General features: G+C 48.3%; 2 protein-coding genes across 12 annotated transcripts in view; one reads left to right on the top strand and one right to left on the bottom strand.

The window, feature by feature from the left end:
- The window catches only part of MKI67 (marker of proliferation Ki-67), a 28,053-nt gene extending 12,651 nt beyond the window's left edge, over nucleotides 1-15,402 (top strand). For all 3 annotated transcript variants that reach the window (XM_064595459.1, XM_064595458.1, XM_064595460.1), the window contains 7 exons: nucleotides 1,275-1,593; nucleotides 1,681-1,799; nucleotides 1,898-2,069; nucleotides 3,908-4,063; nucleotides 5,102-9,720; nucleotides 10,757-11,200; nucleotides 12,847-15,402. In XM_064595459.1, coding sequence (XP_064451529.1) covers nucleotides 1,275-1,593; nucleotides 1,681-1,799; nucleotides 1,898-2,069; nucleotides 3,908-4,063; nucleotides 5,102-9,720; nucleotides 10,757-11,200; nucleotides 12,847-12,912 — 5,895 coding nt within the window. In that variant the 3' untranslated portion in view covers nucleotides 12,913-15,402. The remainder of the gene's footprint in view (nucleotides 1-1,274; nucleotides 1,594-1,680; nucleotides 1,800-1,897; nucleotides 2,070-3,907; nucleotides 4,064-5,101; nucleotides 9,721-10,756; nucleotides 11,201-12,846) is intronic.
- Nucleotides 15,403-19,386: 3,984 nt separating this feature from the next.
- The window catches only part of PTPRE (protein tyrosine phosphatase receptor type E), a 150,497-nt gene continuing 142,841 nt past the window's right edge, over nucleotides 19,387-27,042 (bottom strand). For 8 of the 9 annotated variants that reach the window (XM_054508465.2, XM_045879069.3, XM_054508467.2 and 5 more), the window contains 2 exons: nucleotides 25,478-25,613; nucleotides 19,387-22,308 (listed from right to left, as the gene is read on the bottom strand). In XM_054508465.2, the coding sequence (XP_054364440.1) occupies nucleotides 22,234-22,308; nucleotides 25,478-25,613 (211 nt within the window). In that variant the 3' untranslated portion in view covers nucleotides 19,387-22,233. The remainder of the gene's footprint in view (nucleotides 22,309-25,477; nucleotides 25,614-27,042) is intronic. The other variant, XM_064595461.1, reaches the window with a different exon arrangement.

Raw genomic sequence — 27,042 nt, 5'->3', positions numbered from 1 at the left:
CAGCACAATTACTATGAAGACCTTTTTCTTTCTAATAAAAAAGTAAAAATAAAAAAATCTAAAGGAGAGCTCCTTCACTGGGCTTCGAAGCACGATTCTAAGGGGCTGAATACAGGCGAGTCCTCAGGGCTGCCTTCTGCAGGGCCGCCCTGCCAGCCAGACTCACAGGTGATCGCCGGGGGGTTCAGTAAAGACTAGCAATTAAAGGGACCTCTGGGTGGCTCTGTCGGTTAAGCGTCTGACTCTTGATTTCGGCTCAGGTTACGATCTCAGGGTCGTGAGATCGAGCCCCGCGTCCTGCTCCGTGCTCAACTGGGGCGTCTGCTGAAGATTCTCTCCCTCTGCCCCTCCACCCACTTGTGTGCTCTCTGACTCTCATTCTCAAATAAATAAACAAAATCTTTAAAAAGACACACAAGCAATTACAAAGAATCTGGAGACATCATGACACATAACCCTAAGGGATTTTTTTTTTCCTTTTAGGTGAAAAGGAAAATCTTGGGTGACAACACACCTATGATTTTGACCATCAGCTATTTAAAACTTTTAATCACCTACCCTAGGCTGTGTTGTCCACCTGATTTGAGGTCTCTAGAAAGTTATGGCCTCGTGGCTCATCCTCGTCAGAGGGCCTGGGCAGGGCAGTCTTTAATTTCTTTTCAAACCGGAAGGAGTGTAAGGAATGCCGGGCTCCTTTTCCATTTTACACAGGCCCCCAGAAAGGAGCAGCCCTCCTTCTGTGTAGACCGAAGCTGGATTAGACACCTACAGATGGTGTTTTTCTCCAATTCAGATCAGAGCACGCTCACTTGTCACTCCTTGGGAGGTTCCTTCTGCCTTTCTACCCAAAATACCCCAATTAACACTTGTTCACTCTTTTTTTCCCATTTTTTTTTTCCTTAAATGAGGGGGACAGACTCCTATTTCTACCTAATACTTGACAGACAGTGGTTGAAATGTTTTGGTTCTTCAAGATTTAAACAGCCAAACTCCCTAATGGGGGGACACTTGGGTGGCTCCGTTGGTTAAGCATGTGCCTTCTGTTCAGGTTATGATCCCAGGGTCCTGGGATTGAGCCCCTTATTGGGCTCCCTGCTCAGCGGGGAGCCTGCTTCTCCCTCTCCCTCTGCTGCTCCCCTGCTTATGTGCTCTCTCTGGCAAGTAAATAAACAAAATCTTTAAAAAAACAATTCTTAATTGGGTAGGGTTTTAAATTCACTACAGAGCTGTTATATTTGTGGTAAGGTTTCTTACGAACATTTAAATATCGTCAGGAATACCCCCAACCACCAAGAAAAGAAGATTCCTCAGAAATCCGTTTGGAAGTGACTGCACAAGACCACTGTAAAGGATCTCCAGCTCGGAATCTGAAGCAAACTTCTCCAGTTGCAAATGACACCCACCGCAGGTCATGCAAGGTGTCCTCAGTCTCCATTGGCACCAAATCTCATCACACAGACATTCCCAAGAGGGGAGGGAGGAAGAGCGGCACCTTGCCTTCAAAGAGAACTTCCATCGATCGAAGCCAACATGAGATCTTGCAGAGGATTTATTCCAAAAGAAGGAGTGGTGCTTCTGAAGCCAATTTAATCGGTGAGTGTTGTGTTGGCAGATAATGTCAGGTTCATTTTCTCACGAATACAAGTTTGGAAACGTTTCAACACCTTCTCCTTCTGACAGTGGCAAAATCGTGGGCGGATGTCGTAAAACTCGGAGCCAAACAAACACAAGCTAAAGTGGTTAAACACGGCCCCCAAAGGCAGCTGAGCAAAAGGCAGAGGAGAATGAATACTCCAAAGGTAGGAGTTGCCCTTTGAGCCCATTCTCTTCTGTATGATTCCGTGGACTGTGCATTTACTCTTTGACATTTTGTTCATCTTGTTATATTTTTTTCCAGAAGCCTGTTAGCGATGTTCACAATCAATTTAGCACAGGCCATGCCAATTCTCCTTGTACCATAATAATAGGGAAAGCTCACATTGAGAAAGTAAACGTGCCCGCTCGGCCCTACAGAATGCTCAACAGCTTTGTATTCAACAAAAAAATGGACTTTAATGAAGATCTTTCAGGTAAAAACCTAGCTTGGGTCTTATAAACGATAGCCTTCTGATCCTCCTTCGTGGGAGGGCGTGGATGGGGGTGCTATAGTTGTGTCTAGTGAATGGGTTTTAGGAGGATACACATTTTAGTCGACTTCTGGGGTGGTGATGGTTCAAGGAAGAGAAGGCTGGATTGGAGACCAAGAACAAGTCCCCGGTAATAAGGGGGATCATGAGTCCTGCAGGAAGCAGGTAGGAATGGAAAATGCACAACTTTACCTTGGATTGCAGCACGGGTATGGAGACCTGGAAGCTTCTTTATGCTGAAGGGAGCAGGCTTGCCCTTAAAGTTGCCCCTTCCCTGCATCCCTACTCATCGATGTCCGCAAAGTTAGAGCCATTGGTTTGAGCAATGTTTCACTGCTTCATGCTTTTCTTTGCTTGCATGAAACTTAACTGTCTTAAAACAAAGGCCTGTAAGAAGGTTTCCCTTAAGCGTCAGTAGCTGAGCCAGTGTTTCCATTAGCAAGAGTGGGATGTGACTTCCTTGTGGTTGCCCTAGGTTAGAACCAAGGCAAGAGCCCAGGGTTGGGATTTCATGCCACGCAGTTTGACCACTGGTTTCTGCCTCGAGCATTTCTGGAGGGAGATGAGACCTGATTCCATCTCCCATTAGATGGATTCTTGTTCTTATTTCCTGGCATATTTTAAGATGCATTAGTTGTACCGCTCTGTAGAACCCAAATAAGGTACACTGTGATTACAGTCATAGTTGGATCAATACATTCAGCTTTTTAAAAAACAAACCACAAAAATGCAGAACCTTTGTAGCCAGTTTTGATAGCATGCTCAATGAGAAAAACGTTTCGGGTATATGCCACCCAATAGGCAGACATATGCACATACGTGTATCCTTGTAAATTATGTATGAGTGTAACTAACATCGATGTTATGAAGCATTAAAAACCAATTCTCAAAAATATTTTTTTAAGATAAAATTAATAGATATTTATATACTCAGTACCCAGGACAGTGGATTTCCCCAAACTTCCTTCAACACAACTTCCTAGAAAGTCAAACGACTTCCACCCCTTGCTGTGAGTAACTTTCATGACAAAACATCAATCTGTGCAGAAAACTGGATCCTGGGTACTTTAAGGAAGGCCTGAACACGGGCAGAGGGATGAGATTTTTAAGTGAACTGGCTTATTCGAGGGCCCTCAGAACAGGCTTTACAAACAGATGCCAGACAGAGCATTTTGATCCATTGATGGCGGAATGAGAAAAGAGGACATGTGAGTGAGTGTTTCAGAAAGATAAAACTTCCATCTAAAGAACTATATGGTTCTTTTCTTCTCTTGTGTCAATACTACTTTTTGGTGTTAAAATGAAAGCATAGTGATATTATCACTTGACAATACTATTAATGGGCAGCCCAATGGACAGTCGTTTTTTAAAAATTGGGCACATTTTATTTGTACATAAAACCCAGGTCTACATAAGTTAGGATTTTTCAAGGAAGCAAGAGGACACTGGGTTTCCAGATGTCTGGAGGGGAGGCACGGGGGGCCAGCCTCTCTCCTGGCCAGTGCTCAGGATCAGGGCAATGGTCCAAGACCGAGAGGTCAACTGCCTTCATTAGATTTTCTCACCAAGAGGAAAGGCAAAGAAGAGATACAATTCCGGCTTATCACTGCTCTTCAACAAAATGAGTTCATTATTAATACATGACCCTGTCTCTCAAGAATTCTGGGGAGAGATTCCTTGTTCTCTCTCTGCCACTTCCTCTGGTATATCTGAGGACTGGCATGCCTGTTGGCACATAGGAGCAATATGCTAATTGCTTTTCCAATATTCTCACATCACAGGGTTAACTGAAATGTTCAAGACTCCGGCGAAAGTGAAGCCACAAATAATGAGCCCATGTCCCAACGCTTTTTCAAATTCAGAGGATTTCCTCGGAAAAAAGTTTCAAGTACCTAATTCAGGAGAAAAACCTCTGCTGTGCACTTCAGAAAATTTTGGTTGGTTTACTGTTTTCTTTTGTTTTTTTTCCTGCACTTTGATGTTTTCACTAGTTATTGTAGATGGTATTATTATTTTTTAAACAGATGCTGCATTATTTCTCTACAATAGATAGTCCCGAAAAAATACCATTTGCAGCTTCTCTGTTCTGTCATGTTTAGAGGAAATTCCTTTTAGCAGTTGAACTAACATTGGTATTTAGCGAGTGGCATAAAAAGGAATAATTGTAATAATAACATTTTTAATAATGGTAATTAATAATTGTATTAATAATTTTAATACAGTAGTTTAATAATTGCAAACTACCTGTGTACACTTCTGCCTTTTTTATTTAAAGAGGTTGACCAGCAGAGAAGTGGCATGATCTCTCATCATAGTTAGGTAAATTTCTCAAACTCAAAATAACTGTAAATAATCAAAGAGAAAGATAATGTGCGCACTGTGCGATTATCGCTGCTGATATTCTGGATGGTCTGTGCTGCAGCGTGAGCCCCAGATGGGCAAAATGAGTCTGTCTTGCTCTCTCTCTGAGTACTGGTTACCCCTGTCCTAGAGGGAACAGTTTTCACTCACAGTGTCTCCTCTGCTGAGCAGCAGGTGTTTCCTGTAGGGTACGGACCCCACGCATACTGAGCATAAGCCATGTTACAGTGTAGATGGTTCAACAGCAGAAACAGCTGTTTGCTTCTCATGCTTGAAGAAAATGTCCGTGTTCAGGTGCCTGAGACACGGTGCGACAGCCTTCAGGAGACCCTTCTTAAGGAATTTTTTTTTCTTTTATCTGATCCCTGTAGATCCGAATCACCACCTCAGTATGACTCCACTGTCTGTCACCAGATAACATTATTCCTAAGTGTGTGTGGTTCATACTTAAGAAAGATGTACGGCCACATAAGTAGCCAGCTTCATAAGCTTAGCTGGCTGGCTAGGGGGCTGAATTATTGACTCTTCCGCAGTACTTCATAAAGGTAAAATACCAAATTGGCACAATGCAGGGAAGAGAATCTCTCTCTCATGTGTGTTTTTGTTTCCTGTAGGAGAGAATGAATTCCCCGTGACTCAGAATGCTCCACAAGAGCCATCTGATCAAAGTCCTGCCAGCCCTGCCCTCAGACGACCGGCTATTAGAGTAAATGCAAACATCGAGAAAACTCCAGGATCGGAGGCAGAGCCTCCGAAGGCGGCGTTAAGCGCAAACAGGTTCCGAAGGTCCTCAGAGCTCAGAAATACACAGATGCCAGGTCCAGGGCACAGGGACGAAGAAGCAAACACAGACCCTGCTGAGAACACTTCAGGGCGACATCTGAGGAAAACTCCACAGCGAGGACAGAAACCTGAGGGAGCGACAGAGGAACGGGAGAGCTGTTTTGAAGCATGTGAGAAAGCTATCAAATCAGAAGACAGTTCTGAAAACATGGTAGCTGTGAGGAGATCAAGAAGATATTCGGAGCAAAAATGGGAACCAATAGCAGATCTGAGCACCCTCAAGAGACAGCAGGACACAGAATCCAAGGAAGACCTGGGGGGCATCCACGGTCTCCCCCAAGCCCCCACTCAAGCCCAGGAACCAATGGATGTGGGAAACAAAACTGCAGAAAAGTGCCAGAAATCTTTAAAGCCAGAACTAGTTGGCATGCCAAACAGGATGAACGTACAACTCAAGACCTCTCCCCAGAAAGTGGACCTAGACGAAGAGCCCTCAACTCTCAGGAAGTCCACCCGAATGTCGGGGGGAAGCATCCCCTCACACGGAGAACCAGGAGAAGGTGATGAAGACATCATATTGTTGAACAGAACTCCAAAGCAGACACTGGACTCTGCAGAAAATGTAACCGGAAGCAAGAGGCAGTCAAGAACGCCCAAGAGAAATGCCCAATCCTTAGAAGACCTGGCTGGCCTCAGAGAGCTCTTCCAAACACCAAACCACACAAATAAACCAAGGACTGATGGCAAAACCACCAAAGTACCCTGCAAATCTCCACTAGCGGAACGAGTCAACACACCAACAAGTAGAAAGAGGCAGCTTGAGACCCCTCTCCAGAAAGTGGACATAGAGGAAGAGCCATCAGCTCTCAGGAAGCCCGCACAGACACCAAGGAAAACCATGCTCTCATACAGAGAACCAGGCGGTGGTGATGAAGACATCAAATTGTTCAAGGAAACTCCAAAGCAGACACTGGACTCTGCAGAAAATGTAAATGGAAGCAAGAGGCGGTCAAGAACACCCAAGAGAAATGTCCAGTCCTTAGAAGACCTGGCTGGCCTCAGAGAGCTCTTCCAAACCCCAGAGCACACCCAGGACCCAGTGACTGATGACAAAACCACCGAAGTCCCCTGCAAATCTCCACTAGCAGATCCAGTCAACACACCAACAAGTAAAAGGAGGCAGCTCAAGACCCCTCGCCAGAAAGTGGACCTAGAGAAAGAGCCCTCAACTCTCAGGAAGCCCACCCAAATGGAGGGGGAAAACGTGCCTTTATACAGAGAACCAGGAGGCAGTGATGAAGACATCAGAATGTTTAACAAAACTCCAAAGCAGACACTGGACTCTGCAGAAAATGTAACTGGAAGCAAGAGGCGGTCAAGAACACCCAAGAAAAATGTCCTGTCCTTAGAAGACCTGGCTGGCCTCAGAGAGCTCTTCCAAACACCAAATCACACAGATAAACCAAGGACTGATGGCAAAACCACCAAAGTCCCTTGCAAATCTCCACTAGCGGAACCAGTCAACACACCAACAAGTAAAAGGAGGCAGCTCAAGACCCCTCCCCAGAAAGTGGACCTAGAGAAAGATCTCAGGAAGCCCATTCAAACTCCAGGGAAAAGCACACACTCACACAGAGAACCAGGAGGTGGTGATGAAGACATCAAATTGTTCAAGGAAACCCCAAAGCAGAAACTGAACCCGGCAGAAAATGTAACTGGAAGCAAGAGGAGGTCAAGAACACCCAAGAGAAATGTCCAGTCCTTAGAAGACCTGGCTGGCCTCAGAGAGCTCTTCCTAACACCAAATCACACAGATAAACCAAGGACTGATGGCAAAACCACCGAAGTCCCCTGCAAATCTCTACTAGCAGATCCTGTCAACACACCAACAAGTTGGGGACATCAACTTGAGACCTCTCCCCAGAAAGTGGACATAGAGGAAGAGCCATCACCTCTCAGGAAGTCCACCCGAACCCCAGGGGAAAGCACACACTCACACGGAAAACCAGGAAATGGTGATGAAGACATCAAATTGTTCAAGGAAACTCCAAAGCAGACACTGGACTCTGCAGAAAATGTAAATGGAAGCAAGAGGCGGTCAAGAACACCCAAGAGAAATGTCCAGTCCTTAGAAGACCTGGCTGGCCTCAGAGAGCTCTTCCAAACCCCAGAGCACACCCAGGACCCAGTGACTGATGACAAAACCACCGAAGTCCCCTGCAAATCTCCACTAGCAGATCCAGTCAACACACCAACAAGTAAAAGGAGGCAGCTCAAGACCCCTCGCCAGAAAGTGGACCTAGAGAAAGATCTCAGGAAGCCCATTCAAACTCCCGGGGAAAGCACACACTCACACAGAGAACCAGGAGAAGGTGATGAAGACATCAAATTGTTCAAGGAAACCCCGAAGCAGAAACTGAACCCTGCAGAAAATGTAACTGGAAGCAAGAGGAGGTCAAGAACACCCAAGAGAAATGTCCAGTCCTTAGAAGACCTGGCTGGCCTCAGAGAGCTCTTCCAAACCCCAGAGCACACCCAGGACCCAGTGACTGATGACAAAACCACCGAAGTCCCCTGCAAATCTCCACTAGCAGATCCTGTCAACACACCAACAAGTAGAAAGAGGCAGCTCAAGACCCCTCTCCAGAAAGTGGACATAGAGGAAGACCCCTTAGCTCTCGGGAAGCCCACCCGAACACCAAGGAAAACCATGCGCTCATACAGAGAACCAGGTGGTGGTGATGAAGACATCACATTGTCTAAGGAAACTCCAGAGAAGAAGCTAGACTGTGTAGAAAATCTAGCCGGAAGCAAGAAGCAGAAAAGAAGAGGGAAAGAAAAGGCCCAATTCCTAGAAGACATGGTCGGTTTTAAAGAGCTCTTCCAAACCTCAGAGCACACCAAGGAACCAACAGCTGTTGTCCAAACCGCAATAATGCCTGGCAGATCTCCACTAGCAGAAACAGTCAACACACCAACCCATATGAAGAGATGTCTGAAGATACCTCTGGGGAAGGTAGACGTAGAGAAGGAACTCTCACCTCTCACAGATCCCATCCAAATGCCAGGGGAAGCCACACACACACACAGAGAACCAGGAGGTGATGATGCAGCCATCAGATTGTTCAAGAAAACCCCAAAGCAGAAATTGGATTCTGCAGAAAATGTAACTGGAAGCAAGAGGCGGTCAAGAACACCCAAGAAATTGGTCCATTCCCTAGAAGACCTGGTTGGTCTCAAAGAGCTGTTCCAAACCCCAGAGCATACGCCGGACCCAGTGACTGATGACAAAACCACAACAGTCCCCTGCAAATCTCCAGCAGCAGATCCAGTCAACAAGCCAACAAGTAGAAGGAGGCGACTCAAGACCTCTCCCCAGCAAGCAAACATAAAGGAAGAGCCCTCAGCTCTCAGGAAGTCCACCCGAACACGGGGAGGAAACACACACTCATACAGAGAATCAGGAAGTGCTGATGAAGATATCAAATTGTTGAATAAAACTGCAAAGCAGACACTGGACTCTGCAGAGAATGTAACTGGAAGCAAGAGGCAGTCAATACCCAAGAGAAATGTCCAGTCCTTAGAAGACCTGGCTGGCCTCAGAGAGCTCTTCCAAACCCCAGAGCACACCCAGGACCCAGTGACTGATGACAAAACCACCAAAGTCCCCTGCAAATCTCCAGCAGCAGATCCAGTCAACAAGCCAACAAGTAGAAGGAGGCGACTCAAGACCTCTCCCCAACAAGCGGACGTAAAGGAGGAGCCCTCCACTCTCAGGAAGTCCACCCGAATGCGTGGGGGAAACGCACACTCACACAGAGAACCAGGAGGTGCTGACGAAGACATCAAATTGTTGAAAAAAACTGCAAAGCAGACACTGGGCCCTGCCGAGAATGTAATGCTCAGGAAAAATCGGCTAAGAGCACCTAAGGGAAAGGCCCAGCCCCTGGAAGACCTGGCCCGTTTCAAAGAGTCGTCCCCAGTGCGGGACCACAGCAAGGAGCCGGGAAAGGCCGCGGGTAGCCCTAAGGACGCTCCAGAGCAAAGTCCAGGCAGGAGGAAACCTGCGAACGTTTTGCAAAGAGGCCTCAGGGCCCGTAGAGTAAGAGCCGTGGAAGACCTGGGGGGCCACAGAGAGCCCGACGAATCTGGAAATGAAGGCGGTGTTTCCCTGCCCTCCAAGAGGAAACGAGGAATGGAGGAAGGTTCGACAGGAGCGAAGAGGCTGTGCTCTGTGACCCCTGCGCAGGGCACTGCAGAGGAGAAGCCACCCCCAAAGAGGAGGAGGATGGCTCCCACAGAGGGGTGTGACCCGCCTGAACCCCTGACAGTGAAGAAGAGGCTGAGGGTCATGGCAGAAAGGATGGAACTCCTGGGAGACCGGCCAAGGAGCAGCAGGGAGATTAAAACAAGGGGAAGAGAAGCAGGAAGGACGACCCCTCCACATCAGGTGATGCTGGGTGGATAGGCCATCTTGGATGGGGTTCTCTGTTGGGGGCTAATGTTTGTTCATAGCTGGAAGGTATATATGATTATCTTTTCCCAAAGGGGTCTGCATTCTACACTGAATAACTGCACACCAGGGTAAAGAATCATTTGGGGATTTACAGAGAGAATAGACAGGTTGGGGAAAATAACTAGTCAAAATTACTAATAATTTTGACAAGAGTTTCTCAGGAACTGGTTGAGTTATGCTCATCTGCAGAGGTAGGAAAGGTGCTGAGAAAAGGTGGGGAGCTCAGTCCTGTGTTCCAGACCCCACAAGCAGGAGCACTGGGTGGGAGTGGTATCTGTGTCAGTCTTTACACGGTTAGACAATCCATGTGGGGATTTGCGTCCTGAGAACAACCTACCTGTCCGGCTTGTGAGGTAGGGAGGGTTACTCCTGCACGGAGAGAAGTTCATAAATTCAGTTCCAGAAATTGCGATTCTCCCGTCCGGCTCCAGCAATGATTGGGAAAGGATTAGGAAATCATTTACTGCTTGAAAAGGGCACATTTTTCTAGAATGTCTTTTAAATGCTTGTGGTAATCCCATTTGACATATATGACACTCAGATATGGTGATGGAAATTGAGACCGAACTCCTTATTCACGGTTTACCAGTAGAGAGGATTTCTCCCTGGAACACAGTGATTCCTGGCATCTTAGAAAACAACTGTTAACTTTTCAAGCGAATTCTTTTTAAGTTCACTTTGTTTATTTTTTTAAAGAGTTTATTTATTTTTTTGACAGAGAGATAGAGAGCACAAGTAGGCAGAGAGGCAGGCAGAGGGAGAGGGGGAAGCAGGCTCCCCGCTGAGCAGGGAGCCCGACGTGGGGCTTGATCTCAGGACCCTGGGATCATGACCCAAGCTGAAGGCAGCCACTTAACCAACTGAGCCACCCAGGCGCCCCTAAGTTCACTTTGATCCTCTCTCTCCATGTTGGATTGTGAGAATTGTATTACTCATGACTGGCATGTTGTGCATGTCTTGACACTTTTAGGGAATGTCCCTGCGCTCTAGACGTCCAAATAAAACCGAGGTAGCAGAGGAAAGACCCAAGCCTGTTATAACAGCAGCAGAAAAGCCGAGAACAAAGAGAAGTGACAAGAAGCCCCTGAAGACGTCCCAAGAGACAACGTTACAAAGCCCAGAAGACGAAGCCAAGAACTCGGCATGTGGGGGCAAAACCCGTGAAAGCAGAACGCGTCTGAGGTCTGCCAGCCTGGGTCAGATGCCCTCGCCTGACGTGGCCGAGGAGAAGCAAAGGGAGAAAAGAGTGGGTGTCCGTGGGAAGAAGCAGGAGGAGGAAGTAAGGCAACCTTCAGACCCCATGCGTTTGAGATCCAGAAAAATTACAGTCCCTCCTGGAGGAAATGCTTCAGAGAGCGAACCCCAACAGAGGGTAACTCGGAGCGCCAAGAGATGTGCCGAAAATATAAAAAAGGCAAGTAATTTACTGTTTTCCTTTTTTTTCCTTTTTTTGTGAGCATAGAGTATTGCAATACAATTTTTGCCCCACGTGCAGAAGCAAAGAGAGCATGACCTATAACGCCCTGTCGGCTCCTAGTTATACTGGTGTAGGAAGCATGAGTCTACAGCACGTGTTTTGTCGCAGCTGTATTCAGCTGGATCTGTCTCCACTTCCAGCAGAAAACTGACGTTTTGAAGACACCATCCAGGAAGAGCCAGGAATTTATGCTGTCAGTACTTTCTGACTGCCTACAACACACCCAGTAAGAAAATTCTGGGTCAAGGTCTTCAGTGTCCCCATTAGTTCAGCAGAACTTACTAAGGCAGAAAGGCGGTCCTGCCTGGCTTTCCCAGGAGTTCCAAGAGTGTCCCATGGCGAGTGGTATGCGACGCCTGCTCATGTTACGTCACCTTTAGCAGCACGTGAGCCGTCTGCCATCTGACTAAATCCACAGCGCGTGCTTAAATTCGGTCGGTGTCCTTCTGCGGAATACGTGGTTTTGTGAGTTTGAACCAGCGGGGTTCCGCAGCTCCCTTTCTGGGGGTGGCATAAATTTCTGAGCGCGCATTTCGAGCCGAGAGGCTGGTGCTGTGGGTCGCTACTCTAACCCACACACGCGACCTTCCTGCTTCGCCGTCCGGTTCAGGGCCAGCTGCGAAGGCAGAGGAGGTCTGTTTCCTGCGAGCCGGAATGGGGGTGATGGCCCCATCCGGGGTGTCATTGGGCACCCCTGCCCCGCTTTGAGCCGCGAGGGAGCAGGGACAGAGCAGGTGACTGTGGTCAGCGAGAACAGAGTGTACTCCGCCCAGCCCTTTATTAGCTCGTGTAGCGCCCATCCTCTTGTCCTCCGCGTGTGGGTCTCCACCTTGACCTTTTCCTGATATTTCGGTCATGGGATGACCATCTGCTCCGTAGGTGGGGACACCTTCAGTCAGTGTTCAAGGATTTCCGGTCATTTGCTTTCAAACTCGGCCGTCGATTTTTTCAATTCTTGCCTTTTGTTTTCCTGACCTCCCCTCCCCTCAGTGACGTGTTAAAGATCGCTTGGTGAGGTCCCTGGTGGGGTCTGCCTCTCATGGGCTGTTGGGTCAAGGGAGGGCGTAAAGTAGGAGCGGACACCCCACTGGTTCTGAGAAGGCAGGCGATCTCTTGTTTTATCTGATTGTCCAGAAGGACGAGCCTCCTCTTAGCTCCTTCGGGAGCAGGTGCGGCCGGTGGTCACACTCACCGAGCATGGAGAGATTGTCCGCTTCATACACAGAGATTCCTTAGAAGACCCAAAACGTCTTGTCCTGTTTATCCATTTGAATTCACTTTTTTGAATGGTCTTTTTTAATTAGTGAAAAAAAGTGTGTATTTGTGTGGAAGTTTTCTTTCTTTCTTTATTATGTATTAACTTAATAAGTTACAAAGCTTCCTATTTAAATTTATAGTAACATTTTAAAGAACAAAAGCAACTTTCACAGGGCACATCTCAAAACTCATTTCCAACCTTAAAATTAATTTCCTAAAACTAAAGGCCTGTGTCACACCCAGTAAGGATTTGGGTTTTTGCAGAGTTGGTTACGAAACATTGTTCTTTTCAGTTACTTAAGAGTTCTATTTTTCTTCCCAAACAGGATAATGACAACATGGGCATCAAGAAATCAAGAACCAGGAGTCGTCGGGACAATGAAGATATTTAGCTAAGAAGTTGAAAAGGGGAGAAAGAAAAAAAAAGTAATAAGTTCAGTTTAGTGATATATTCTAGTACAATATTTGGGTGAATATAAAAGGGAATTTTGTAAATAATGCTATCCGGGTGTTTAAGGAAAGAAAGCTTAGAATTTTCTGTCTCCAAGTGGTCTATTCACAAAGGCCACGTGGAGGTCATGAAGAGGACTGCTGGTCTCATTAAGTAATAAAAATGTGAAATTTGGCTTGGGGACGGGTGGGGGGCGGGGGTTGGGACCAAGTATGGCCTTTAACGTGGCCAAATGAAGCCGTGACGTTTGTCACCCCTGCCCGTGCTTTTCAGTCCCATGTGCGTGCACTTCCCCACGCTGCACTGTAAATGCTTTGTGTGGGTCTGTGTCCCACGGCAGAATGTGAAAGCAGGGACTTCTGTCCCTAGGTCCCCACACTGGGCAGGCACTCAGGAAACATGAATGAATGGGCAGATGAACAAACTCATCGGCTATTTCTTTACCATGGGGGACACGTTGGGTCCACTCTCGAGGGCTGTTGGTCCCCTGCACAGGACAGCCCCGTCCCCGGGGTCCCTACCACAGAAGGGAATACACGTGCGACCTGGAGGAGGCTGGTATTTAATGACTGACTGGCGGCTTGTCTTTTCCGCCTCAAGCTTCTCTGTCTGACCTGGGACTGCTCGCATCTGAGAGGGCATCGGGCACTGGGTCTCGGGGCCGTCGGCCGGGGTGCCACTCGTCTCTGAACGGCGACCGCTCTCCTAGCTTCTCGCGTTTTCCTTTTACCTTTCCGAGCTCTCTCGAATCTGCTCCCACCTGTGCTTTCTCTGACCGCCCCGTCAGCTGCCTTCCTTTCCAGCATGCCCCTTGTTCTGCAAACCACCCAAACCCTCCTCCAGAAAAGACGGCGATTTCCGCGCCGTCCATGCAAGCCACAGCCCCTCTGGTTTCAGACCGAGACAGCTCCCTGCTGGGCATTTCCATCTCCGTGTTCCACTCCGTCCTGTTCCTCTTTCTGTGTCCCCTGAAATAGAAGACAGCGCACCTGCCATCCGGTCACCTGTCCGAGTCCTCCCCACTCCCCTGCCTAGCCAGGTCGAGGTGGGGATGGAAGACCAGAGAGGGCAGCCTTTGAGCCGCGAGGGAGCAGGGACAGAGCAGGTGACTGTGGTCAGCGAGAACAGAGTGTACTCCGCCCAGCCCTTTATTAGCTCGTGTAGCGCCCATCCTCTTGTCCTCCGCGTGTGGGTCTCCACCTTGACCGGCAGGGGACACTGGAGAGGCTCCACGGGGCAGGTGATGGTTGAACTGGGCTAGAAGAGGGGTGGGGTCTTGGGGAGCGGAAGAACGGGGAGTAAGTTTAGGAAGTGCAGCCCCGATGAGAAAAGGCACTTTATTTGAAGGTGCGAGTCATGAATGTGTCATTGTAGCAAAATACAAGAAAATGTAAAATAATGGGATTTTTCTATGATTAAGCTGTTCTGCCAACACTTCAGATTTCATAGTAATTATGAACCTTGCATATAGAAAAATTTCAATTAGCACATGCCTGGGGAATGGGATATACTGGTTAATTAAGAAACCCTTTAGGGTTCAGTTCTAACCAAAAACCTCACTGCAGTACATCAGGATATCTCACCTTCGTAAGGGCACAGTATTTCCAGAGCATAGTAAGAGCGTCTTAGAGGCCTGTAGATGCCGGGTTAGGAAGGCTCATGATAAAGCCTGTCCTCAGGACACGTGTTTCACTTGGCATTTGGGGGGAAGCATCAGACGGTAAGCAACTAGGTCAACTTTGTCTTTGAGGACACGGTGCGAGAAAGAAATACCTACTTGCCCTGGGGTTTGGTAACTTCTCTGGGCCTCAGATTCCAAGTGAGCAACATCCACCTGATAGAAAGTTCTCAGTGAACAGAAACTTTTTATGTTTTGTGCCTCCACACGTCTGCGTGATCTGCCCGCCAGGCTCTCTTCCTGTATTTCTGTAGTCTGTGCCGGGTAGCCGCTGACTTCCTTAGGCCAGACCCCTCCCCATACACACACGTGCACACTCCTAGTAACACACACACGTACTACACACGTGCACACTCCTAGTAACACACACGTACTACACACGTGCACACCCCTAGTAACACACACACATACTACACACGTGCACACTCCTAGTAACACACACGCACGTACTACATACGTGCACACTCCTAGTAACACACACGTACTACACACGTGCATGCTCCTAGTAACACACACACGTACTGCACACGTGCACACTCCTAGTAACACACACACATACACGTACTACACACGTGCACACTCTTAGTAACACACACGTACTGCACACGTGCACACTCCTAGTAACACACACACATACACGTACTACACACGTGCACACTCTTAGTAACACACACGTACTGCACACGTGCACACTCCTAGTAACACACACACATACACGTACTACACACGTGCACACTCTTAGTAACACACACACGTACTACACACGTGCACAGTCCTAGAACACACACACGTTCTACACACGTGCACACTCCTAGTAACACACACACACGTACTACACACGTGCACACTCCTAGAACACATACCCACACGTACTACACACGTGCACGCTCCTAGTAACATACACACACACATACTACACACGTGCACACTCCTAGTAACACACGTACTGCACACGTGCACACTCCTAGTAACGCACACATACACGTACTACACACGTGCACACTTAGTAACACACACACGTACTGCACACATGCACACCTAGTAACACACACACATACACGTACTACACACGTGCACGCTCCTAGTAACACACACGCACGTACTACACACGTGCACGCTCCTAGTAACACACATGCACGTACTACACACGTGCACAGTCCTAGTAACACACACTCACACATGTACTACACACGTGCACACTCCTAGAACACACACACACACGTACTGCACACGTGCACACTCCTATTAACACACACACAATCCTACACACATACTCCTATGCACACATGTACACATCATAGTAACACGTATTCCCACACACACCCTCATGCAAACATACATACACATACAAACAGTACTCCTAACACACACACACACTGCACTTTTCTCTGCCTGAGACTCTCCCCATGTCCTTCCTGCTTCATAGACGGTAACCTCCAGGCCTGAGCTTGGCTCTGGTGAGGCTCCTCCAGGAAGCCTGGCTCCCCGGTTTCCCGGTCCGGCGTGGCCCCCACCCCTTGCTCCGGGGGCCTCCTGGGCTAATCTGTGGCACATGGCTCCGGGGAAACCAGCGCACTACCTGGGAGTCAGCCTCGTCTGCTAGCACGAAGCTCTGTCCTTCACAACGGGCAGACCAGGGGTCCACCAGCACGTTCCAGTGGCCCCAGCCACATGACGTGGCCGACCAGCTGTCTGTGAAGTGACATTTTAAAACCCATAGGCTTTTTATTAAAGGAAGGGTGGGGGGGACGGAGGCAAAAACAGGAGCCACAGACCGGGGAGCCACAGACCGGGGCTGAGTCAGAGGGCCCTGTTCGCCAGCATGTCTGCGTCTCTAGGACTCCGACGTGGTGGGACCGCAACTCTTCCCCTGGCTCCCCTGGCCGGTGAGCCGTCGCATTAGCCCTGCGGGAACAGCCCTCATACATAGAGAAGGGGACCCCTGGGCCCCCGACCATATCTGATCAGTCTGGGCGGAAGCGGTGGGTCCAGGGACAAGGATTTGACCCAGGCCTGCCAGACTCAGCCTTTTGGCCGCTGGAGCATGATCTAGATCCTGGGAGAGAACGTGTGAGCAAGTCCTGGGGGTGGGGTCCCGGGGGTGGGACCCCGCGGTGAGTGCGCTTGTCCCGGGGAGGAGGTGTTCTGTCGGGAGGTAGAGCAAGGCTGTCAGGTGTCTGCGTGTGTCTGGACTTTATCCCTACCTGGAGGGGCTGAGTAAGAAAGGAAGGGAAGGCTCCCTCAATCTTACACACAAGTCAGGACGGGGAACCTGGGACTCGACTGCCCCGCACTCACCGGGTGGAAGCTTCCCAGGTTGTCACGGGGGGACTACATCGCGGATGTCAACTCCATAAAGCAAAGGCTACCTCTTCACTAACAATGAGTCAAGATACGTGGCTGGGATACTATCTAGGAGTTTCCTCTAGGTGAGCCACTGAATCGTCTTCCTGGACGCAGTTCCAGGCCCCCTCCCCGGATTCCAGGGCCGTGCAGAGAGACCAGGCCTCTGAGGGCAGGGGCATGGTCCTCCCCATCTTGGCACCTCCAGTGCTGGCACATGAGCATCCAGTAATCTGTAAACTGGGAGTTCGTGAATGGTGCTCTTTACAAAGGACAGAATGCCCGTGACTTGTTCGCACAAAGCCCCTCCTCGTGTCTCCACCATGATTTCGTAGGAATGAAAGATCTATTTGGTATGTTTATTGGGCCCCAGAGGGCCCTGCTGTTGGGCAGACTCAGCCTCATTCTCACCAACCCAATCTGTAAGCTAGTGAGTCCCCAAGTTTCCCGGACGAGGGGTTTAAACAGCCATCAGTGACGATCTTCTATAAAGTATTGAAGGGAAATATTTCTAATCTGAGTAACAGAAGGTTGGGTGTCTTGTGATAAAAAGAATCACAATAAATCGAGAAAAAGTCAAGTGACTTTTTGGAAATGGATAAAAAATTTGGAAGCTGGATAAAAAATCCGAATTGGTGAATCACAGATAAAATACAAAAAATAAAAGGTGAAAAGATGCTCGACCCACTGCAAGTTAGGGAAATGCAAGTTGAAATGAAGTATGACTTTTTTGCTTCTAGGTTTTGCAAAAACTAAGAGGTTTGCTCGTATCCAGGGTTAGTGATGCAGAGGCAAACAGGAACCAGCTGCAGCACCAGCGGTAAACGAGTTAGGCCATCTTCTGGCAACTTGGCAGTTACTACTGATAATTAAGATGATACATATTAAAATGTGTATAGCCCAGGAACTCCACCCCTAGGAAGCTCTCCTGGAGAAGTACTTGGTACCCGAGAGCAAACGCACGTGCATGCAGGTGTTTTCGTCCCGACACTGGAGGATGCAAGCCAATGTCCATGATGGAGGAATGACCATCAGAGTCTGTGAGGTTTGGAGAATACGAAGTAGCCCTTTAAAGGCAGCTGAGGAAGCTGCATGCGTGTGGACATGGCCAGATGCTAAGACAGAACGTTGAACAAAAGGGCGATTCACACAACTGCATAGAGGGGACCTGTTTCGTCACTTCTAAGATGCAAAGTTTTCATATATTAATTCTCCAAGGTTCAGATGTATCTCACCCTTGAGTCCTTCGGTGCTCGGAAATGCCATGTAGCCTGGTAGAAGGCATACACCGCCTTCCTAATCCACGCCATTCAATCCTAGGAGGCGCTAAGCTCCTTCGGCTGTTGGCTAACCTGCTCACTAACCTGCAAGTCTGTCTGAGGTCATTAGCATGTGAAGGCATGTTTGAATGTTTCCATTTGATGGGGGGGGGGGTACCCCTGCGGCTGGCCTGATGTTTCTTCCTTTTCTGAGGCTGTGGTCTTGGTCAGATTGGTTGAGTCCCCTGGTCCTCGGTTGTCTGGTTGATGCCCATTCTTGCCCCCACCATCCATCTCCCAAACCTCCCCCGTCTGCACCTACACTTCTCTAGTCCCTTTATCCCAGGTCCTGCTGTACCTAGAGCCGATAAGGGACATGCAGACATGCAGACAGACCCGTAAGGAACACCCAGTAATTAAATGGTCCATAGGAGCAAATGGCATTTCATAGCAGGTGATATTTGGGGGTAGGAGGAGAGGGAAAGGGATATAAAAGGTTATGAAATCATCCATTTTAGCAAATATAACAAGCCTCATAAAAGTTATTAATAAATACAAATAATAAGAAGCATATGTTTAAATTCCACGTTAGCCCTGGGATATCTGAAAGAGGACGTCGGTGTGTGGGCCTGGGAAGGAAGTGAAGGTGGAGGGGTGCAGAGAGAGATTTGGGGATGACCAGAGACATATGCATGTGCAAAGGGAGATCTAACAGGGTTTCAGATTTTAGGAGGCAAAGCAGTGTTGGAAGGACTTTCTGATTCCACCTGGCTGTGGACTTTAAGCATTCTGTCATCTTCCTTGGGGACTCCGAGAAGCCACTGCTCAGAGCACAGATCCCTGTTTGGATTCCAGTAGGAGCACAGGCTCCCAGAAGGGCGAGTTATTACTCTGTGCTGCACACGCAGGTCACGCCTTCTGAAGAGCAGCTGGGAGCTGGGGCCAACCCCCAGCCACCATGCCCAGTGTCTGGGCTGTTTCCCTGCCAGGGCTGAGCTAGATGTTAGAAGTCCTAAATTAATTGTCTACATAACTCAATGTCTACCTCCTAATGAATGTCTTGTCTAAAAGGATGTAAGGCACAGTTCGAATGCAATGAAGAGATTTCATGGAAGAAAGAGACACAGGCTGGAAGTCAAAGTAAAGATTTATCCTTGCATCAGAATGTTTTAGATCTTGCAATTTGCATATACAAAGAATTCAGCAACATTCACTGGCATTATAATCAGAGCAAGATCAAATTATAGATGTAATAAAAGAAAATATGATAGTTGAAACTGGGAATACATATACATATATTATAAAGATTGCACATAAATTAAACACAACTGAGTTAAACAAAATTATCAGTAATCACACATTTTAAAAATAACATGGGCATGTCTCGGAATGCTGAAACAGACATGTCAGGCTCATTTTAAAAAGTTTTTAAAAACACATAAAAATACCTTTTAAAACACTGGTATGCATTCTTCATTCGTCTAGCACGTGGAGAGAGACAGTAAAGTGAGTCACACAGTGACCGTACAGCTTGTCGATCAGAACGGTAGGCTCCTAATCGCTATTTGGCATTTGAATGCAACCGCATGCAACATACAAAAACGTGACAGGAAGGACGGCGGCGTTGGTGCCGTCAACGTGGTATGGTTTGTTATGTACAATGGACCTACTTTGACCGAGGGGGAAGAAGAGGTCAGCTTTTTGGCTGGCACAGATAGGGCGGCCAGTCCCCAAGTGCCCAAAGAGACTGTTTGGACCGGAGGGGGCCTTGGACTGGGTGCAGGGGCATGGGCAGAGGCCATGAGGCTACAGTTCCCAGGCCCCCAGAAAGGCCAGTGCCTCCAAGGGACAGTGGCTTCTGCTTTGTCTCCAGAATTGGAAGGGCTACAGCAGGTGCCAGGATGCTTGCAGTGGGCACAGGAGACGGAAGAACACACACGGGGCACTTTCCCAAAGGTACCCCGGCTAAGGTTGATCTTAGTCTCCATCCAAGAGATGCCAGGTGGCCACTAAAAGGCCTGACAGATTCTAATGAGGGTTCCTAAATTAGACCCAAACCCATTCCCTGACTTTGACTTTAGTTACCTTCACCACAACTAGCCGGCTCGGTTTCCAGGGTTTGGTGCCGAATGAAAGCTTGGTTCTCTCTCTTCTCCTTCAGTCAAAGAAAGGCTCTGGACTTGGGGTTTTAACAATGAAAACATATGGGACCAGCTGGTGAGTCTTGCAAAATTCCCTCCATTTTCCTCCTCGACCCCAATGCATTCTCACTGTACTGGGAAGGAGAGAGGGATGCATTCAGCAGTGCGTGTGTAGCCCAGGGATGCGGCTGGCGGGTGGGGGTGGGGGGTGGCAGCAGTCACAAAGTTGTGCTTCTGCCCTTCCTGCTGGCACCTCCTCTTACCCTGGGGTGGGGCTCAGAGGAGCAGCGGAGGCTTGATTACGCGAGGCTACTATCCGCATGTAACCAGCCTTGGGTTTGCATTGTGCACACCAGGGACGGACACCGGATGAATAGTGCAATAGGAGGGTACAATCACTTCTCAGCGGAAATGTCAAATAAGGCCTTTATATTTCTTTTAAAAAGCAAAAACAAAAAACAAATGTACCCCAAATGCACATGTTAAATGCTTTTAGTAAGTCGGAGCAGGTGTCTTTTTTTTTTTTATATTGTGCTCATCTGCTCATCTGCTACCGTATGGCCACAGAAAGATCACTGTCCTTAAACTTTTCTACATTCATCCTCCCCCCCCCCCTTTTTTTTGCCCCACTAACCAATCCTGTCTGGCAGTGAGATCGTTATTACCCAGTGTCAAAGGTCTCAGTAGTATTTCCATTCAAAAATAAGTTAGCCTTTAGATTTAAGGATTTCTCTCTCTTTTTCTTTTATTTAAATATTGGGGAGTGGGACTTTAAAAAAAAACATATAAATCTAGATTTTAAGATTTCTTTTCTTACAAACAATCTTAGCTTTTACAAGATTTTTTTTTTTTAAATACCAAAATGCTTCTCAGAAAGTTTAAAGCATAATTGCTTGTGGTTTTCTCCCTAAGCGCGTGCTCCTTGCAGCTGTGTGAGTTGGATGTTCGGCTTTATCTGAACGTTAGGACTGGGGAGTGGTTGGTGTTGAGGCTCTAGGAGAGCTCAAGACCAGCTGGGCGGCGGGGGCAGAGTGGGAGGTGAGGGTGAGAAAGGCAGCTGGTCATCTGCGTCAAACACCCAGACAGACGGACAGCAAGGGGCTACGTGGGAGCACAGCCCGCGAGCTGGTTGCGCTGTACCCAAAGCCGTGGGCGAACCTTACCCCCGGCGCCTACATCTCCCCTCTTCTAGCCAAGGCAGCAAGGACCCAGCCTTGAGTAAACGCATGTTTAAGTCTCACTCTACAGCCACCAGCGACGCTAACGTGTTTTACACCTGCATTCAGGCTGCAGAGTCTTTGATCTTCAAAATGTAAAAATCAACCACATGAGTTGCAACAGAGGATTTCACAGAATTCCCTATTTACAGTGTATCCTCGTGAACATTTTACCTTCCACAAAATGCCACTGCTCGGGGCTGTAAAATCAGTGTCAGGAAAGAGAATTTTCAACTGATTTTTGAGTCCTTGACCGCTTTCTTAATAGCGGGCTTTGTGTTTACTCTCCTGCATAAGCACATGTTGCATACTAAGATTTTTAACATTTAGAGGTGCTGCATGTGTGAAATTCAATGATGTGATGAACCTGATGCAAAATTAAAATAATTACTGATATTAGCAGAAATATATTTTATAGGATATTACTTGACCTTAATATATTATTCCAGTTTTTAAAAGGGGTATTTAAGATTTAATGACTTTATAGCTGGTGGCCTTTAAAGCATAACAAAATATATACAAAGAAATTAGGATGGGTATTAATGTCAACTATGAAATAAATTAACATGATTTTTATAAAATATACTGACCATTAAATTAAAAAATATTTTAAGGCAGGAATTTTCATTTGAAATTAGCATAATCAGAAAATATATCAATAAAATCTTGTACCACTTTGTAGCAGAATTCATACTGTTCCTGGAAAAAAAAAAAAAGACGTTAAAGTGATATTTTTTTAAAAATCCATTAATTTAATTAGGAGAAACATTTAAAAAGAAGACATGAAACAGTGTGACCGGTTATAACATTTACTTTTTTGGCACTTCCAAATAAAGCTGGATTTTTGTTGTTTTTGTTATTGTTATATTTTAAGATTTTATTTATTTGAGAGAGAGAGAGAAAGTGAGAGAGCGAGCAGGGTGGGGAGGGGCAGAGGGAGAGAATCTCAAGCAGTCTCCCCACTGAGCGCAGAGCCCGTCTCAGGACTTGATCCCAGGACCCTAAGATCATGGCCTGAGCCGAAACCAAGAGTCGGATGCTCGACCGACTGAGCCACCCAGGTGCCCCTAAAGCTGTTGTTTTATATAGAAAATGTCAATGTTTAGTTTCAACTTGGCATATTTTAGGGTAGTCTGAGTAAAAGGCCTTCAGTTTTCATATTTAAACTGGAAAACAGGTATTTTTGAAATGACAATGAGAAAAGTCAGAATACTGAACTTCAGATAAACTTCACAATGAACAAACAAGTAATCTATGGAAGTTTAGAAAGATGAACCTCTAGGCTATTTTTAAACCTAAGTTTACTCTAAAAAGGGGACATTGTTTTATATAAATTTTACTAGAATTCAGAAGAATATTGCCTTCTCTCTGTCTAAGGCATTTAACTCATTAAAGCATGGCTGCACATCATCTGACTCTTGTCCTCCTCGGGGATCTTGGAGGGGGTAAGGCTGGGAGCCAGGGCAGTGGGTGGATAGAGGGGCGGCCACACGGGGCCTACGGTGTCGCCAATAGTGGGCACTCCATGGGAAGACACGTAAAAGATGGAGCCAACGGCAGTTGCCAGAGATTTTGGAAAACTGTGTGCATGACGATCAATGGGCAGATGGGGAGTGGACCCCGAAGTTTTGAGTAACAACAGACGGCAGCTAACCTGCCTCTCAAGTAACAGGGTCTGGTTACTTGCAGACCCTAGACATCACTGGCTGAGTCATGGCAATGGCAGTTGGGCCCTCAAGTGAGGGGTCTGGGAAGCCAGAGAAACCCAGTGTGGCCGCCAGCCCCTCCCGGCTTCTCTCCCAGTATTTGGAAGGTACTTCAGCCACATGTCAAAGTGGTTCCAATCAGGCAGGAGGTGGAGACGCCATTAATCACTCTCTGTTTTAGCAGGAAACACAAGAGCAAACCACGACCCAGCCACACTGTGTCTTGAGTCCAAGTCACTGGTGGCCAGGGATCAATGGCATGTATTTTGGCAATTTATTGGGATGACATGGGCCACACCTCAGGTCACAGACATTTCCGATCAAGGCACAAAGCTCCCAGGAAACAAAACAAAACAAAAAACCACACACACTTTTAGCCTTGGAATGCCAGTTGCCCTAAAGCCTATCTCAGGAGTCTTGCAGAGTGGCCAGCAATTTGCTGACTTTCAAAGTCAGGTTATAAACCCTCTGTTAAACGGTGTCACCGGAACAGAGAGCACAGACACGGGCTAAATGACAGCCACGGGCAGCTTCCCAGGGAGGGGTCCGGCGAGAGGCGGCAGTGGGAAGAGCAGAGCTGAGTCAGGGGGCGTTCGGATGGAGAGGCTCTTGGAGATAGGATACATGGGCCAGACCAGATGAATTTATGAGAGCTGAGGTCCCTTCAAAACCAAGGAAGTGTTTGTATGCTGAGCCAGACAAGGGCGCCTCCCTGGCCAGGCACTCGTGGGGCCACTGACGGACATACATAAAGCCAATGTGCACATCGACTAAAGGCAGGGGCCATCACCCCATTTTCCACAGATAAGGAACTAAAGTCCAGAAAGTGGAAGGAGCTTGTTCGAGGTTGCAGAGCCATGATGGGGGCCAGCCATGCATTTGGGATGACAGCCCGAAGCCCGAGCATCAAAGGAACGCCATGGCTTAGCTTTTATATTTAACCGGGGGCAGGACAAAAGCTACAACCGCTACCTGGGGAAGCCTGTAGTGGACTTAAGAACAGTCAGGAAAGGAGCTGAGAGAGTCTGGCTCAGAATTAAAAAAGGAATTTTTTTGGAGGGTGTTCCTATTCATTATTATTATTTTGATCTAGAAAATCCCCCATGGAGGGGTCTGCCTCTGTGTTTTCCATGCCCAAAGTCATTCACGTTTGTGATGCCCCTAGGAGGTATTAGCTATCGGGAGGCAGGCATGACTTTTAGAAGGACCTCTCTAGCATCTTCCAGAGGTCTAGCAAGAAGGACTGCCTGTGCTGGGATGAGGGCCATCTCCTTTCTGCTCTCAGTCACGGCCCGGGCCCAAGAGGGGCACGTGGGGCAAGGTGTGTGGGGAGCCAGCAGGCACCCTGTTTCCTTTACTCATAGTGGTTCTCAAACCTGTCTGCACTTTGGGACCACAGGGAGGGCTTTAAATATGTCAATGCCTGCCTGGGTCCCACCCCCAGAAAGCTTAAGGGCAGCTGGCAATGGAGGAATATGAACTCTCTCCAGGCCCGGCTAGTGTGCCGTCGGGGTGAGATCCGTGCTCCCGCCCAGCCTGGGGGCGGGAGGCGAACCCCGCTGCACTCCGGTGGTTCTAGCAGTTGGGCTTCCCCTGCGATGGGAAGGTTGTGGAAGGCTCTCCTGCCACCTTCTATACTTGCTGGAGTCGGGATCCTGTTAGCCATGCAGAGTGAGTGGACAGGGAGGGCAAATGTAAAAACAGGAAGACCGGAGAGAAATGATGGGTTATAACAGTTTCTGAAATCGCACTTATTGGGGTAGAACAATCACCACGGTTGCGAGGAGGCACGCCTTCTGCAAACCAGAAAGTGTGTGGATCTGTCACAGGATGAAAGAGAACGGCGCCAGAATATGGTGGAAGAGTCACTTGGACACAGAAAGTTGGTATCATCAGTGCATCTGTCCAAGGGGTCTCACAGTCTAAAGCCACGAGTGTGCCCCTCCTCCCGTGTCCTGCCCAGGGGACAGTCCCCAGCAGAGACAAGGAAGGAAGGGGGTCCATAGAGCTTCACTGCAAAGAGTACCATGAGCTCTTTCCCTTGGGAAGCTCACCCTCCTCCCTCCCCACACACTCGAGCTCCTTGAATGAAACAGACACCAAATTCAATGTAAGACAATTCTTGACCCTTCCAGAAATGTCCCCATGGCTCCATTTCTTACCAGGGTTTGCACCATATGTGGTCTCTGAAGTCGCAAACTCTTCACAGCTTGGAATACGTCTAAAAGGCCCTCGGCTTTTACTCGTTCCAGAATGTTGCTGAGCGCTATGAATGTACCTGTTCGCCCGGCTCCAGCACTGGGGAGGAAAAGTGCTTAATGCAGATAACCAAACGCACCCGTGGGGATGAGAAAGGGACAGCCCACAGCTCAGCTCTACACATCAGCGCAAAGCCATCATCACTGAAAGTGATCAAAGTTTGGGTTTCTAATGATCATCTATACTGAGCGAGAGTCAGCAAACATGAAATTCCTAAAACACTTGTCCAGTTACAGCAGAAGGGTATCTCTTGAGTTGGATCGAGACCGGTTACAAACTTTCAAGCTAGGGCAACCATGTTCCCCCCGCCTGGTGTAGACCGCTGGTTCTCAGAGTGTGGTCCCCAGGACCAGCAGCATCAGCATCGCCTGGGGACTTGTCAGAAATGCAGACCCTCCTGGTTTGGGACTAGGGAGAGGTCATCTCTGTCTAGACTCTCCTTCTGTGCGAGGGACCGCCTTCTGAGAGGTGCTGGTTCATAAGGTGTGAGGTTAAGACAGGGGGCAGTCACTGCCAGTAAAGACTAGATAAGGGACACCTCCCAGCAAAGAAGATCTGGGTCCACTTCCCTTAAGAGGATCATTTTCTTGATACACTGGATAAACCCTACAAGAGCAGAGCTCAGACACCCTCAGGAGAGCCAAGCAACCAGGCCTAAAGTGGGCAGGTCTGGCTGGCTTCTTCCAGAAAGCCCTCCAGGCCCAGAGGCCTGAGGGTGGGCTGATTCTAAGGCTCCTGACCTATTTCAACGACTGTCCCCACATCTGCCCTTGTGGGACTTTGTTCACCTTTGACTCCCTGGTGCCCTCCGTGTGCTAAACTCCGTCTGGGTCTGTGGAGGCAGAACACAGAGGAACTCTTTCTAGTTTATTCCAAATGACTCCTACAAAGCCCCCCCAGGAACTGAAAACCGAGGCCGGTGCTCCACCTGCTGGCCAGGCCCGAAGTGCGCCGAGGCCGGTCCCAGGCAAAGAGTTCCAAACCCTCCAAGGTCAGCTGAGGCCCTGGCAGCTCTAAGGGGTGGGTGGGGCGGGGCCAGTGGCAGTCACAACAAACAGTGCAAGTCACGTGTGGAAGAAGAAATAGAAGTGCAGCTTCAGAAGCAGATGAGCACCCCGAGAATGAAAATACCCCAAACTCCTGCTAGGGAGAGCTTTGGGATGGCGGCCGGCCAGGGGTTGGAGTGACCAGAGCTGAGTCAGCGCGGAAGGGCCCTGAGTTGGCAGGTCTTTACATTTGGCCAGATTCACCCTTTCACCCTTGCAACACTGCTTATCAAGGTCCTTGCTGGGGATGCCCCACTGCCCCCAGGCATTCCGCACCGAGCACGTCCCTCCATTGGCCTCCCTGGCGCCTGACTTGGGAGCTGGGCTGAGAGGCTTGGGGCCGGAGTGGGGCTGCAGGCCTCTGGTAGCAGTCCCAGCCTGGACATCCTCGGGGGCCTCCAGAAAGTCTGTCTGCCGTGAGG

The sequence above is a fragment of the Mirounga angustirostris genome, unplaced genomic scaffold (assembly GCF_029215605.1).
Source record: "Mirounga angustirostris isolate CCGP_5_RB_7025 unplaced genomic scaffold, mMirAng1.0.hap1 SCAF_6, whole genome shotgun sequence".
NCBI classification, from domain to species: domain Eukaryota; kingdom Metazoa; phylum Chordata; class Mammalia; order Carnivora; family Phocidae; genus Mirounga; species Mirounga angustirostris.
Note: the sequence above shows the minus strand (reverse complement) of the source record. Positions and strands in the feature narration are given on the sequence as shown.